A 17,240-nucleotide genomic window follows, 5' to 3' on the forward strand; every position below is an offset into this window, starting at 1 on the left:
TGAAATTCTAATTTAATTTGGATAAAATTGAAATTAATTAATTGAAATGAAGAAATTTTAGGTATAAAATGTTATTAAAGTTTCAATATCCATCTCTAAAAATTTTAATCCCCTGTGTCCCTAAATTTTGGAGGTACTGAAATACTGAAATTTTGAAAACAGAGACAAATTTTAGTACCAGTCTCTGAACCAACAAACATAATACTGAATCTCAATCTCTCAATTTGAATCTCAGTACCTCAAAACAACACTAGCTTAAAGAAGTGGGTTTTGTTTGGAGGGAATTCACAACTACTAGAGCATATATAAGCGAGAGGAAACAAATTGGTTTTTTCAGTGTCTTTGTTTCCCAATTAATATTAATGGATGGCATTCTATTGACAAAACAAAATGTAACTATCTTTACAGCAATTGGCTGAAGCTGAGTTTGGTCGATCATCACTAGCATGTTGCAGACCTGCAAAGGAATTTCTGTTGCTGAACGTGGCCTGACCTTGCTTTATCTCTCAATTCTTGGAATGCTCTCATTGTCTCCACATCGAAACCTCCAGCAAACTGCCAAACACAGAGATGGCATGATCCTCAGACCTCAATATTATTACTTTCTCTCGGTTTTGGAATTCTTGCCTATTTTGTATTATGTTCCAACATATATATTGGAGGATTTACCTGGTGTACCCGGAAGGCGAATCTTACACCTTGGACAATGAGCTCTTCTTCTTCAGGACCACCGCCAACTGTCTCAAGCTCAGCCGAGACTCTCTTCATGTACTTCATTGCCAGTTTCACAGATGCCAGCTTTATCTACGTAATCACAGAAACAAGTTAAAAGTACAATCAAATGAATGAGATCACAATTAACATTAATTAATTAACAACCTCTTAGAATTTACTACATCAGACAATCTACTATACTACCCTAAGCATGTGAAATATGATTGGGTTATGCTTCCTCCTAGCTAGTGTACGATTTTAATACTACCAAGGCATTAATTAAAACGGAGAAGCAGACAAGCAGATAGATTTTAGAGATCCGGGAGAGTTCACATGTGTGCATGCAGATATGCAGGGGTGCACAGATAAACAAAAGTAAAAAGTCTAACCATTACTTTGTCATTTTGCACCTAGATTAGATTCTAGTAATACACAATAACATAACTCTACCTAGACAAATGCTTTGGTTCCAACCCCGACATAACTAGACAAATTAAAAATATACTTGGAGACCAACACTAACATTTAATAACCAACACTTGAAGACAATTGTCTAGAAATCCGTAAGATATACTATTATTTCAGTTGATATTTGGTTATTGCTGAAGCTATATATGTAGATGTAGATAAAATAAAATGAAGCACATGTGCAACCGTGCAAGATGGTCATTGGATCACGGGAATTACCTGACTCACAAAGCCACTATCAAGCATCCAATGAAGTGGTATCCGGAAGAGTTTGTATCTATTTGTTGCTGACTCCCTCATCCTTGAGATATTGTAAACCCCGTGCTCCAACCTGCCAAACACAAGACAAGATTAGTGTTGTCGTTATATTGTCAAGTTGGGGAAGAGTTCGAGAATGGAAACATACAATTAAACTACTCTTCCACTTTAACTTATGACAACAGTAAAAAAATCTAGTGACCTACAAATTTAGCCTAACAAAATACATAAATTTAATTACAATTTTAGTATTTATTATCTTATTTTTTTTATCTTATATTTATTTGTTTTTATCTTTCATAGGACAATGCTATATATATATATTTAGTTTTACCTTCATAGTTCATAATTCAATTCAATCAATTAACAATCAGTAAAATTTCTTCGTCTTTTCTTTTCTTATTCTTTCACAATTTTATCACATACTTATCAAAGAGAGCTTGCATCTTTTTCAGAGCTGGACCACACGGCTGCCTTGGATCATCCCGGAACGATGAAGCCTCGCGTTCCAGCTTCTTTAGATCACAGTATCCGAACGCAGCCTCGCGCAAAGCATCCGCCTTTTGCTCCGGCCATTCGAAGTGTTTCAGCACTGCTCGTTCATCCACCTGAACCCCAAATCACACAAAATCAAAGTCATTCAAAACAACTATCTTCTCTGTTAATAATAAAATTAAGGTAATGATGATAGTCGTGTTACCAAATAAGAGAGCTCATCGTCTAGCCATTTAACAAAAAGAACAACATCTTCAATATCTGCAAATGCTGCTTCCTCTACTTCTTTAATTAAGCACCGGATAAAATCTGCTTGGGTCTCCACATCGGTTTTTATCTGATAACAAATTAACTATGATTCATGATTGACTAGTTGAATTTGATTGGGGTCCAAAAGTAAACTTGACTAGGTGAATTTCACAGTAAATTTAGCGAAAAAAAAAAAGAGAGAGCAGTTACCGCGAGCAAGTGAGAAGAGCGGTTCTCGATCTCACCAATCATGTCACGTGCATTTGCTGGAGCCGGCACTGCCTCCACGATTCCGTTGGAGCTGCATTCGCGTCGAGAGGGTTGCGATGGTTCTCTCCTCATTAACGTGTGGTAAAATTCTACCACCTCTGGCACCCTCGTCACTTTCGCGGTGACAGCTCTACTCCCCTTAGGAGGCGGCGGAGGAGGTGGTGGAGCAGTTTTGGACGACATTGAAGCAGCAGCCTTCGGCGGGGGCGGGGGCGGAGGAGGCCCTAGTTTCGGAGGTTGCTGAATCGGTTGCTCTGTTCCCGCATTATGATTGTCCGAGGTGGAAGAATGAGGGGAAGCAGTCAAGGGCGAATGCGGTGACGAAGACGACGATCGTCTCGGTGGCGGTTTGGGAACACGTGGCTGACGTGATGTGACGGCATTGGTGAAAGTGTCAGGGAGTTCCTCGGAGTGTTTTTCACTTCCCGGCACCTGTTGTTTAAAATCCTCAAGAACAGCAGCAGCAGCGGTACATTCTAGAAGCTGCTTCTGGTTCCCGCTTCCTTGATCCGACGACACCGTTTTCTTCAGAGTCTTGTTGAGAAATTTATGGAACCTGTGAGAAGAAGAGAGATCGTGGTCATTTGCATGTTCGGAGGCAGTCTTCTTGAGCTCAGCTATCTCATCCTCCAATGCTTTGGTCTTGCACTCATTCTCTCTCTTCTCTTGCTCGCTTCGGAGCCTGAGTTCATGGAGCTCCTTGGCCAACCTCTGATTCTCAGCCTGGAGGTCTTGGATTGTGTTGGCTTGGCAGAGAATCTCAGCGTCCCTGGAAACGATGTCATTCTCGAGGAGGGGGACAATGGCGGCAGTCTGCTTGAGGAGCTTGTGCTCGAGGAGCTGAGTCTTGAGGCGGGACTCTCGGTCGCGGAGGTCGTCGACGAGGCGGAGAAGCTCCGCGACGTCCGGTGGGCGAGGTTGGACTTGAGCGGAGGAACGTGGGAAGTAAGCGCCGAGGGCGCGAGTGAAGGAGGATTTGGAGGGTGAAGGAGGAGGGTGGGAGGGAGAAGGAGACTTGTGGAAGGGCATTGGAAGCTTGACCTTGCCAGCTACCATTATTGAGTTTGGATTACGGTTGTTTGGTTTGTAATGTCATAAAGAAAAGTGTTTGGAACTTAACGAGGTGGTCTCTGTCTGGGACTCTGTCTGGGAGTGCCAGTGGCAGCGTCGCTGTGGTTATGTTATGGACTATCCATAGCAACTACCAAGTATCAAGCAATGCAAGAGATGCAAAATGTACAATTACAATCAACCCAACCATAAATCATCACATCTTAGTAAATAATAAAAGAAATGTTAACCTCATTAGAATTTAGTATTTTTTGTGATCATTTAGTTATTAATTTAATTTTTTTAATATAATTTATTTAATTTAATAATTAAATAACATATTTTATTTTATATTTTTAAATTTTGATGACTATCTAATATTTATCAAATAATAATTCAACAAAAAAAAACACTGGATAACTAATTTTTTTTGTATTATTTTTATTATTTCACTTAAATAAGTTTTTAATTTATAAAATACCTAAAACAGGCTCTTCTTTAAGTAATTTTATGACATTGAATTTACTGATGAGTAACTAGAATATTTTCACAGCAAGAATTGTAAAATCAATAAGAAGCAATATAAACAAATTTTGATCTCAACCTAAAATATTAATTACATAAAAAATATTTAATTTAGATTTCTTTTTTTCTTCTTACAGTTACTCAATATTGTTTGAGAAAAGAGATCACATGTTAACGCCTTAACTTTTGTCCTGGAACGAGCTGAGGTGGACTCGATCTAGTTGTAGTTTCTCCTCCAATTGCCACATTCTGCGACAGATCGAGCATCCAACGTGGTGGTTGTTATTAGGTTATGCTACGTTTACTAAAATCAGCCATTAAAATTAATCATCGGTATAAAATACATGTTAGAATATAAATACATATTGAAAATAAATTAAATCACACATATATTTATATACAAATACATTGGTAACTAATTTTAGTGGCTGATTTCAGTATACAAATAGCATTTTCCTTGTTACTATTGGGTGGAGAATCGTTTGTTTGCTGTTATGTACATCAAAAGTGATTTTGGGTCGACATTATTGGAGCTCTAGACTCTGGGAATGCTAATGCTATTCATAACGAATCTTGTGATTTTCAGGATGAACTCTGTATATTGAGTTTTGCCTGAGTTTATTTATATAATTAAACAAAATTGTGACTTCAGTGTTGCCAAAGATAAAGGGGGTAACATAGTATTTGCATGATGTACCACTATACATTTATATTATATTAGACTATTATTAGTTGTTAACTTGCTGTAGGAAAATTATAATACAACTAGAAGCTAAGACAGTGTTATATTATTCTTGAGTTCATCATTGTTGATCTTTTTTATTTTGGCCGAGAATGCTGGCTCTAATAAGTAATAATATTCAATTGACATTTCATTAACTTTAATAGAGGAGAAAAGAGAACATTGAACCCCCATTTTGTTTTTGGCACCAAGACTACTTTTCTTTCCTAGATTCAAAGGCTTTCAAATGCAATTAAAGCCTTGAAAGTTGAAAGTGCTTTTGTGACATGCATGTTTATGAAATTGAGAGGGAAACTAATTTGAGTTAGTATCAATAAAAAAAAAAGGGTTCCAATGATTGAACGCATGGAACAAAACAATGAAACAATGTCTTCAAAAGAAAGCAAAGGCAGGCACTTGAACTAAGTCCTTTTGATTAGTATAGAAACGAAATATAAAGGATCGGATGTTAAAACTTAGTGTTTGCCAATTGGTGAAACAAACTTCTAATAACATATATGCTAGAAATTAAATATCTTCATGCAATATCAAGGAATCTAAGTGTGATAATTGTTAATGTTGTAAGTGTGAATAAAAAGTAAGGAGTTTATAAGATGAGAGACTTATTTACTTAATACTTTAAGGTTTTGAGTTGGATGTGGTGTTTTTTTATCTTCGTAACGGAATCTCTCATGAGATAATATAAATCAACCCCATAATGTTTGCACCTTTTTAATTATTAGGCTAAGCTTTCTAAATATGCTTATGTATATTTAACATATACATAACTAAACAACAAAACATACAAGACAAGGATGAAACCCAATCTGTGGAAATGTGCTGATTAATTAGTTTGTAAGCTTTCATGAATGATAGAAACTAACAAAAGAGACTCATCAGGAGAAGATAGAGAAGGTTAGCATGAAAGGAATGTGTCTATATATATATGGGAGGTGTCAATTAATTAGTAACCGGAAAGTGGTCCTTTGAGTCTAATATTTTAAAAGAAATTGGCAAACATTTTTGGAGATGACATATATTGGCAACGAATTAAGGAATTTTTGTTTTATTTAATATGAAATTTGTTTTTTGGGAATACAGTACAGTAGAATGATGATGCTTCAGATAAAGGACAAGTACTGTTTGTCCTATTAAATTTTGTACTACGTACTAATTAAGATTTATTTGTATTTTTAAATAAAGTTACACATTTATAATATTTACTTATATAGTTAGTAAAAGAAGAATCTATTTATAATATATAAAAGCTGATACAAACTTTTTTCATAATAAATTTAAACTATTTTTCTTTGCTAATGATGCCACATCAGTAATTTTAATGATTTGGCAAAAGATTAAAATTAATCAATCACTATTTAGTAAAATATATTTAAAAAATTAAAACAAAAAACTCTTATCTATTATTATTCAATTGAAACATCAAGTACTAATTAAATATAATAAATATACATTAAAAGTGTCATAATAACGATAATTATAAAAAATTTCAGATACAAATATTCAAACATATTAAGACTCTTACTATTCTTTATTTCTTAACCTCTTATATTAATTGTCAAAATTTTCTTAAATTTAATATAACATTTTTATATGTTTTTCATTCTCATTCATTCATTTTTTTTTATTATTTACAAAAAAAAACGCAAGAGGTAGAAAATTAGAATTCCAAGAATTAATGAATGCAAAACACATTATTGTAAAGAATGGTATGAAATTAAAAAAATATTTTAAGTAAAGATTAAAAAATATCAATTTATGTCACAAACATCTAAAGAATGAAAATAACATTAATATATGTAAACATATAAATAGAATGCAAATAAATAAAAAAATAAAAAATATATTTTTTTATAAACAAATTGATTATATAAAATAAAATATAATTAATGATAAGACATGTATGAAATTAAAAAAATATTGTAAGTAAAGATTAAAAAATATCAATTTACAACACAAACATTTAAAAAATGAAAATAACATTAATATATGTAAACATATAAATAGAATGTAAATAAATAAAAAAATAAAAAAATAAAAAATATATTTTTTATAAACAAATTAATTATATAAAGTAAAATATAATTGATGATAAGACATAGTATTTGTATGACATGATTGTTGAAATAATAAATAAAAATGACATTATTTTATTGTAAAAATATGATTTTTTAAAACTAAATGTATATATATGATATCATATGCCATTTCAATTCATTGGCAAAAAAATTACCCTTGTTCAAAATCATTTTTCATATAATTAATGCCTATATGGTATTCTTGTGATGAGAATATTATAACAAAATGTTATGCTCCTCCTTTATTATTTCCTAATCTCTACACAGTGGTTACCAAATTTGCAATATGGCAGTGGATGTGGGTCGTCATTCTCTCATCAAGTACTTTGAGAATGTGATATATTCCAAATCAATAAGCATTTCTGATCTTTAATTTTCTATCATTGATTATCATTAACAGCAACTTTGTTTTACCACTTAAGCCACAAGACTTGGACCCGGTCGCTCATGATGCTAACGCCCAACAGCTATACTTTAGCAACCGTTAATTGTGTTTAAGAAATACTTAACAATCTGTGTTACATCATTATAGACCAAAGTGATCCTTTAATTGTACTAAGAGGCAAGTGGCGAAGCTGACAAGTAGGAACAGATTAATTCCTAGCCCAATTCATCAACAAACCTTTTCTCACGTATTACCATTTCAATTACAATTATTCATTGGATGGGTAGAGGCTTTTTTTCTTAAATTACATGTCAGTGATCATTGCATCTCACTCAATTTTATAAATTAGGGTTTAGGGTTTAGGAACAGATTAATTCTTAATCCAATTCATCAACAATCCTTTTCTCACATATTACCATTTTAATTACAATTATTCATTGGATGGGTAGAGGCTTTTTTTTTCTAAGTTACATGTCAGTGATCATTGCATCTCACTCAATTTTATAAATTACCCTATAAATACAAAGATTAGTTGGTTTTCAACGTTAAGATTTTGGATGAAAAAATATTCCCATAGGAAGACATTATTCCCATATTATGGACCAACCTTATTAGAATAAGATGAATTTGAAGGTAAATAGTAAATTAGATCAAGAAAATTAATGTCATTATAAGGCTTTTTTTTTTTTAATTTTTGGCATTGTCACGAACAGGCCTAAAGGTAGGTCCGAGGAACCTAAAAACCATCCAACTCTGGGTCGTTGAACAAGCCCAGCCCATTGAACCTTATTGGGTCGATCTAAGCCAGTTGTAGATTTCAGTGCAAAGGAACCACTCGTCACAATAAATTAATAATAAAAGAAATGTGCAAAAACATGGAAATACTGAAATATCATAGAAAATATATTTGTATAGTGTCTGATAAATTAATAGTTAAATGATATTTTTCTTCGATTCACAAATAAACAAAATTTGGTTTAGATTTGAATAAAAAGTGATAAACATTTAATCAGCAAGAAAAGCGCATTTCAATTCATTTTTGCATGCAAATGAATTCAATTAACTAAGAGATGGACCAAATTTCTTATAAAATAATAGATTTGATGAATATTTAAAAGTAGTATAAAGTAAACTTAACTCAATTCACAAATAAACTGAATTCGATTCAGATTTGAACAAGCAGTTAAAAAATTACTTAAAAAATAAAAAATTTGGTCAATACTTATTAGCAGCATCAAGTGAACCTCAATTAACATACAAATAAACTAAAAATAAACTAAAAAATGAACCGAAATTATTTAATTATGGCATCAGAGAAAATCAGAACTAATAAAGATATTAGTAAAATATTAGTGTTATTAGTGATGACGATAATGAAAAAGGAAAAAAAAGAAGAAGATGCAACATTGGAGAAGAAGAAGAAAAAGAACTGCGTGTGCAAATTTGGAAGGAAAAGAAAAAAGAGAAAGAGGAGGAGAAGAAGAAGGAGGAAAGAAAAAAAATCTGCACAAATTTAGAAGAAAAAGAAGAAAGAGAAAGAGGAGGAGAATGAGAAAGAAATAGAAATAGAGAAGAAATCGGAAAAGGAGAAAGAGAAGGAGAAAGAGGCGCATAATTTAAAAGTTGTTATAACAACTTAGTTGTTAGATTTGTTTAAGTATTTTGCTCAGAGGAAGAGCTTTATTCATTTAATAAATAAGACAATCACACATTATCATTAATGTTTTTAATTACATGTGCACGATACTTTTTTATGCTTTTGGGATGTAAAGTTTTGAAGAAAGAATTGTGGTAAGAATGAGAATAGATTCGAAGACCAAAGTTAATGTAAGGTGGTTCCTTAAACGTCCCGTACAGGCATTTCATCCTGATTGTGGCAGTCCTTTTCCTCTTCTTGACTTTATCCATTTTCTAGCTTTGTATTGGCAAAGTCACCGCAAAGCATCTACCCAATCAGATGCAAATACCTATCCTCTTCAACTTGCAAATTGTAAGCATCACAAAACAAATACTATATAATTTATCTTTATTTGTCTAGTCTTCGTAACTTGAATGCTAAGAATCTATTGTGTATAAAATTAAAATTAGCAACACTATATATAATAGGATGGACTATATATATACATTGTTTATATGCCATAATGATTTTCACATACAACATCTAAGGACGATATGGTCAATTTATGTTACTAATTGTTGCAAGGTACGTGTCTACGTACGTAGTTTCTGCTGTTCTGTATGTGTTTTCTCTCGTTCATATGATTGAGTTATTTGTCAAATCAATCTAGCTAATTAATTAGTTCACTAAGATATCAAGCTTCTCCCTCAAGGTTTTAATTTCTCGCTAAAGTAACAAACACGATTCCTATTATTATTATTATTATCCTTTGATTTGCTTTGTGACACAGAAACAGAGTTGTAGTTGTTTTTGTTGGTTTCATTTATTTTCTTTTGCTACAAGTACTTTAATTTTCTACGCATGTTCACTGTTTTCATATTGTATTGCATTATTTAAGTAGAAGTGGAAAGAAAAGGATCAATTAATTATCACAGATCAAAATTATTCATATGTAATGTTTTGTTTATTAATTAACTTATTATAAGCTATATAGCTAGCACAAGGGTCAGAGACCATACAAGTGTACAGTGTTGTAACAAATAAATTAAAGAGAATAATCTTTGAATACAAGGCAAGCGACAAGAGTAACACAGAATAAATATAAATAAATAAATTAGCTAAGTACCTAACCTGACTTCACAGCAATTCATATCCTTTTAGTAACTCTATACATTTGAAAGGACCGAACTTTTGCTTGCAGCATTAAAATTGACATATTAGGAATAATAATGTTACGTTTCTATTCTTGATTGGATGCTATGCCTAACTCACTCCCGCTGCTATTTTATTTTATTTTTTTTCTTCATTTTATGCAAAAACCACCATTTTATAGAATGAGCCTTGCAAGTCTTCAATTTTCAATAAGTACGCAATTGAATAAGACGATACGTGATGTATGTTACTTGAAAGAGTAGTATTTCTAGCTAGTTTAATTTCTAGTAGAAAAATGATAATTTTGCCATGGTTTGAGGGGAAAATAAAAAATATTTCGACCTAGATAATATATAAGAAGGTATGTAGAAGAAGCTATAAATAAGTAGGCATACGTATATGATTAATTAATTAATTAAGTTAATATTTAATCACATCATAATCTTAAATTCCATTAATAATCTAAAAGATTCATTTAATTAATTTAACACACATGATAAGTAAGGTCACATAGTATTTTATTAAGTATGAATTTTAAATGGTTTTTTTAATTGAATTTCGAATGTGTTATTTTTAAAAAATTTAGATTTTTTTTCTTATGTTAAATGTTGGGTTATAATAATATATTTTATATACATATACATATACATATACATACAGGTAAACAAGATATCATTTTAAACTTAAAGAACTTGCATGTCTTCTTTCTTAGGTTATTTTAATCTTTTCAATTAAATTTGTGTCTTATCTTGACAAGAAGACCAATCAATATCATCATGATTATTTATTTAGTCAATGATGTTGAGTTTGAGCTTTTACCTGTTTTGATGAGTAATAATTATATGTATATAATCTCAAAGTGTACATACATACACAGATAATTCCAGCCACATAATTGGACATGCACCAAGCTTATCAATCATATTTTATTTTCATATATTAACAGATGGTTGGTCATCATCAAAACTATATAGAGGAAAAAAATATGAACCTAACAGAACACGAAGAAGAAGAATAGCGGGCATTTAGTAGCAACAATGGCGAAGGAGAGTTGCAGATGCTCGTTGGTCCCATGTATAAATTCAGCAGCATTATTTTCACTCTCAAGGAAGCAGCAGAAGAAGAAGAAGAAGGAGCTGAAGATGGAAGGTGACATAGCTAAGAAATGGAAGCAGCTGAGTGGAGAAGATCACTGGAAGGGTATCCTTGACCCTCTAGACATTGATCTTCGGCGCTACATCATACACTACGGTGAAATGGCGCAATCCACTTACGACGTTTTCATCTCTCAGAAACAATCCAAGTACGCAGGGAGCAGCAAATTCGGAAAGAAAGAATTTTTCTCCAAGGTGTATTTGGAGAATGGGAATCCCTTCAAGTATTTAATCACCAAGTTCTTGTACGCAACCGCCGATGTGGATCTACCTGAAGCCTTCATTGTGAAGTCCTTGTCGAGGGAAGCTTGGAGCAAAGAATCGAATTGGATTGGGTACATTGCGGTGGCCACCGATGAAGGAAAAGCGGTGCTGGGAAGAAGGGACATCGTTGTTGCATGGAGAGGAACCATTCAGAGTCTAGAGTGGGTTGATGATTTGCAGTTTGCTTTGGTTCCTGCACCTAAAATTTTTGGTGACAAGAGTGATGTTAAGATTCACCAGGGTTGGTACTCTATTTACACTTCTCAAGATCCTCGTTCTCCCTTCAATAAAATCAGTGCCAGAGACCAGGTAAGAAAGAAATTAAATAACTGAAAACTTCAAGTGACTCGATTTCAAAGAGTCATTAGATGATTTGACTGATTTGACTAACTTTTCATCTAATGGCTCTCGGCTATTAACTTTACCAAGTTATTCACTCTATCCACAAATATTTGAATTTATATCTGAGAGCTCTTAGATAAAAATTACAGTGAAAGCTCAATTGAAGTCGACTTCATATGAAATTTATATTTGAGAGCCCTTAGATAAAAATTTAATCAAATCAGTTAAATCATCTAACGGCTCTTAAGTATCAACTTCACGTGAAGTCGACTGCAGCTGAGTTTTCACCTCAAATTATTCACTCGATCCACAAATATTTGAATTTAAATAATATATAATTTGTAGGTGCTAAGTGAGGTGAAAAGGCTGGTAGAAGAATACAAGGAGGAAGAAATAAGCATAACCGTAACGGGGCACAGCTTAGGTGGTGCAACAGCAACCCTGAGCGCATTGGACATTGTTACAAATGGATACAACAAAAACGCTTCAGTCACAGCAATTGTATTTGCATGTCCAAGAGTTGGTGACCCCAGTTTCCAGAAGCTCTTCAACAATTGCAAAGAACTAAGAACCCTTCGCATTCGAAACGAGCTAGACATTGTTCCAAACTACCCCCTTGTCGGGTATTCCGATGTTGGGGAAGAGCTGACAATTGATACGAGGAAATCTAAGTACTTAAGGAGTCCTGGGAACCCGTCTACGTGGCATAATTTGGAGGGTTACTTGCATGGAGTGGCAGGAACTCATGGCAAAGGAGCCTTTAAACTTGAGGTTAAGCGTGACATTGCGCTTGTCAATAAGAGTGTGGATGGTCTTAAAGATGAGTACCTTGTTCCTCCTTCATGGCGGGTTCAGAACAACAAGGGTATGGTTCAACAATCTGACGGTTCATGGCTGCTTATGGATCGTGAGCATGATGACTTTTGATATCAAATATTAAAGCTTTTTTTCATGTCTCTCTCCGATATGCAAATCAAATATTTAAGCTTTTTTTCTTCTTTCTTAATTTCTTTTGTTGTATAAATCATCATTTGTATTCATAAAAAATAAAAATACTGATATATATATTCATATTAGTTTAAAACTAAACTTGTATCTATGTAAAATATTTTTTATGTGATAAAAGTACCTTACGTAGCACTTTAATACTCTAAAGACAGGGTATTTTTATCACACAAAAATATCTTGTGTAAATACAAATTTAATTTCGATTTAATATTGGTACATATGTCAAATGGTTATTTATTCTTCTTTTGTTTGTTTAACCCGCACTTAACACAAATAAAAAATGAGTAAATTTATAATATTAAATATATAATTTTACAATATTAAAAATATTATTAATAATTAATTAATAATTATAAATTACAAAAATGATTGACCAGTAATCCTCTTTAATAAATGTGTGTGGAACAACAGTATATTCATATTTTAATTAGCCATCGAATAAATTTATTTTTAATATTTTTTCGGGTTATGTTTACATTATGTTAAAAAAAATAATAAAAAATAAATACTTAAACTTTTTATTTTACTAGGTTTAATTTCTATCTTTATTCCGGTAATCCTAGAAAATATAAAAATGTTCAAGGGATAATAAAAATTATTTTCAATTATTTTTTGTATTTTTAATTATATTTAAAATAAATGAATAATAATAAATATAATAATTATATAATCATAGATGATATATATAATATGAATTAAAATAATTTTAAATTATTGTTTCTTTAGAATTATCTTAAAAATTATGCATAGATTGAAGCAAATAAATCTTTCTAATTAAAATCAAACGCTAAACTTCAGGTAAAAATTAAACTTACATACAATTATTTTTTGTGAATATAATAATTTAAAACTATTAGATAATGATGATTTTTTATCTAAATTTTTTATATTAAGGAAATTTGTTTTATTTTCATTAAAAGTGAAAAATGAAAAAGAATATCGGAACATGACAAAATGACAAGGCACATGCACCATTATATATATAGTTCGTCCTACCCCACCCCACCCTCACCTAAATAGTTCTTAAATAAGCTCAACCGATAATTCTTTATCTCCGGTCTAATGCTAATAGTTGTTTAATTTTAATTACTTGAGTAAGAAAGTAAGAATACATAACGAGGTTTTCAAGTTTTCAATTTACTAAATATTGTTTCTATTTTTGAGTAATTAGAAAGGCATGTGGAGAAAATTGATTAAAACAAATGTAGCAAGCATCAATTTTTGAACTGATATATAAGAGTTGATTTTTATTTTCTTAATCACAAATATCGTTAAGAAGCACACAAAAAAAAAACTGAAGAGTTAAGTGTATAAGCCAAGAGAGAAAAGAAAGTGTATCGAATAAAAGAATTGGTCCTTATTCCGTAATAATGGATATGGGCCGGGTTTCACTCCAACCCACCCCAACTACCAATATCAAATTATCAAAAATAAAAAGACATACCTTGGAATCTACACTGACTAAGGAGTCTCGCACACAAAGAATCTGATTTCTCAGGCCTCCAAAATAGAATAAAAAAAAAGATGAAAGAACGTTGAATATATCCTCGTCAATTCTCCCAAGAATGTTGAACACACACTTCATTTTTTAAAGAGAAATGTTAGGATTAATATTTTGTAGGATCAATGGTCAAATGAGGTTTTAAAAATTTTTCTCAGTTAAATTAATCACGTAAAAATTATAAATTATCATTTTTATTCTTTCGTCACATAATTAATAATTGTTATATATCAATGATTGATGATATAAAATATTATTATATGATATTTATTTTCTAACATATTTAATTAGATATTGATTAAATATATTTATTAAAATTTATTAATTTAATTAATTTTTTAATTATATAAATTCTAATATAATCTAATGATACTAAATTGATAAATTTTTATAAATCTATTTTTTTAATATCTAATTAGATATATTAGATGTCATATATGATGTGACATGTAAGTTAATATTTCGTATGGTTAATAATTGTTAACAAAAATTATTAATTGAGTGGCTGAACGATAAAAATGATTAATTTATAATTTTAAAAAATTAATTTGATTGATAAAGTCTTTCAATGGCAAATTTAAAAAATTAATTATGGATTAATTTGACTATTAACCCTTAATCTTAGTTAATATTTTATACTAATACTTTATTTTTAAGCTATTAAAATTTAGAATTTAAAATTTAAATTTTAATATTTAGAATTAATTAAGTATAAACAAAAAATAATAAATCTTATTAATCATATAGTATTATTTAAAAAAAAAATAGCCCGGAATTGAAAGTAATTTCTTTATGAATGACTAATTATCTAAAGTTGTATACCTAATCAGAGAGTAGTAACTAATAAGCGATCTTTTATGTATTATGGAGTTTAATAAAATTTGGCCTGAATATAGAGTATCACGAAAATACTATAGATAATCTTAAATTTCTGTATGTTTTTCTATGTACAATAATAATATACTCTATTACATCATACATAGTTGCTCACCAACGCAATAAGGAAATACAAAACTAAATTTACAAAATGTTTCAATGTATAAAGAAAAAGGTGCAGGGTTTAGTTGTGATATGGTCGTTGTATAATGAATTATGACTTCTTTTAATTTCCTTAATCAACTAAGCACCATAGTTTATTAACTTAATAGGAAATAAAGCAATTAAAACTTTTACATCTGGTGCAATAGAAAGAATAGTTTGAAAACACTCGGTGAATAGAATAAACTATAACAGAAAGTTGATGTTGATTCCCTGTTATCTAAAGAGGAATTTACCACTGTTATTTTCAAGAATAATTCAGCGAAAATAAACCAATAATTGAGCACGCTATGTTATTACAAACCAAGAGCTAAGCAAATTTGAAATTTCAGCTTCAAGAATTATATACGGTTTCCGAAATGGTAGGTTATTGATACGCTTACGTACCTACATGAATTATGTGAAAAGTTTGTAGGGAAACGGAGTCAACTCATTCATGTAAATAATAATAAGATGTACTTTTTAAATAAAAATGTTAGGTGAAACCCTATCCCCTTTTTATTGGGAACCCCTTAAAATTGAGGGGATTGACTTGTTCACTTTGCCAATGATGATGCATACCCTAAATTTCAAGTTGCTCACGAAAGCTGGATGTCATACCCATTATTCATTATTATGAAAAAGTAGAGATTAGAGAAGAAGAGTTACTCACATAAAAACGTTTAAAACTTTTTTTTTAAGGATATTTTTAATAATTAAAATTTAATTTATATAATTAATTAAATTGTGTTATTTTTGTCAAAATTAGACGAAGTAAATCGATTTGATAAAAAAATTAATAAACCAAATCTTGAACCAATTTAAATTAATATTTTTTATAAAAATAACTATAATACCTTTATTATAGAAAATGACTTAAAATATTTCTATTATATATTTAAAAAATTTAAAATTCTAACTTTTTTCTTCTTTCTATGCCATTTGAATTAAAATTTAAAATTTTTAAAATTAATATATATAATATGAATATTTTTTAATTATTTTTTATAATAAGAATATTATAGTCATTTTTTATAAAAAAAATATTAATTTAGATTGTTCAAGATTTGATTTATCGATTTTTTAGTTAAATTAGTTTGTTTATGGTCTAATTTTGACAAAAATAATATGATTTAATTGATTATATAAATTAAATTTTAATTATTAAAAAATATTTTTAAAAAAGCCGTTTTAAGCGTCTTTACGTGAGTGGCCAGTAAGTAGCTGCTCTCTTTGGTAATAGCTAATAATTATCCACAGTGATAATTGTCATGCAATGCGGCAGCGTTCTACCGCTGAAATTCATGCATGCTACATAGAAAATTATTAGCAGCCGGATGCATAATGATAATAAAACTACGTACCAACCAAATATATTATAATACTTTCTTTTAAATTTACGTGTATATAAATTAATTTCTATATATATAGATACTAACAGTATAAACAAGTTTTATACCTCATTTAATTAAGTGTATATTACTATATCACTAAAAGAAATTAACTATTTAACTTAAATTATTTAAATACATATAAAAATATTTATATTGGATCAAATTAAAATTGCTATATATATATATATACACTTCAATAATATACGTATTGATGATGAAAAATAATGGTCACTGCCGGAAATAAAAGAGTTGACGAAGCCAAAGGTCAGACGTCATCGTTATTACAGTCAAAGAGAGAATAATTAATGGCACCTGCTACTTACTGAAGCTAAGAATGGCGGCTGTTTCACCTATAACGTACTCTTGTAACTAAGCAGCAACCAAGTTGCCCAGAGATAAACGAATTCATTATTTTGGACCATCAAACCGTACATAAAAATACATGATGTTATAATTATCCATAAAAGAATGTTTTATGTGTTAGTTTTATTTTTTGTATATGTTTTTGTAGTATTAGAAATAATTATTAAAAAATAAAAGCAAATAAAACATTTAAAAA

At 30.4% G+C, this 17,240-nt stretch overlaps 2 protein-coding genes across 2 annotated transcripts; one reads left to right on the forward strand and one right to left on the reverse strand.

Annotated features, from left to right (window-relative positions):
• Positions 1-199: 199 nt before the first annotated feature.
• On the reverse strand, positions 200-3,733 carry LOC112714489 (protein INCREASED PETAL GROWTH ANISOTROPY 1). Its single transcript, XM_025766094.3, has 6 exons — positions 2,395-3,733; positions 2,141-2,272; positions 1,867-2,048; positions 1,402-1,513; positions 670-804; positions 200-555 (listed from the first exon to the last, which is right to left on the reverse strand). The coding sequence occupies exons 1-6, from the start codon at positions 3,508-3,510 to the stop codon at positions 442-444; spliced, it is 1,791 nt and encodes a 596-aa protein (XP_025621879.1). The 5' UTR covers positions 3,511-3,733; the 3' UTR covers positions 200-441.
• Positions 3,734-9,336: 5,603 nt separating this feature from the next.
• Positions 9,337-12,850, forward strand: LOC112714490 (phospholipase A1-II 1). The gene is made up of 3 exons (XM_025766096.3): positions 9,337-9,434; positions 10,948-11,728; positions 12,107-12,850. The coding sequence occupies exons 2-3, from the start codon at positions 11,039-11,041 to the stop codon at positions 12,686-12,688; spliced, it is 1,272 nt and encodes a 423-aa protein (XP_025621881.1). The 5' UTR covers positions 9,337-9,434; positions 10,948-11,038; the 3' UTR covers positions 12,689-12,850.
• Positions 12,851-17,240: the final 4,390 nt, after the last annotated feature.

Source organism: Arachis hypogaea, chromosome 10 (genome assembly GCF_003086295.3).
Source record: "Arachis hypogaea cultivar Tifrunner chromosome 10, arahy.Tifrunner.gnm2.J5K5, whole genome shotgun sequence".
NCBI lineage: Eukaryota > Viridiplantae > Streptophyta > Magnoliopsida > Fabales > Fabaceae > Arachis > Arachis hypogaea.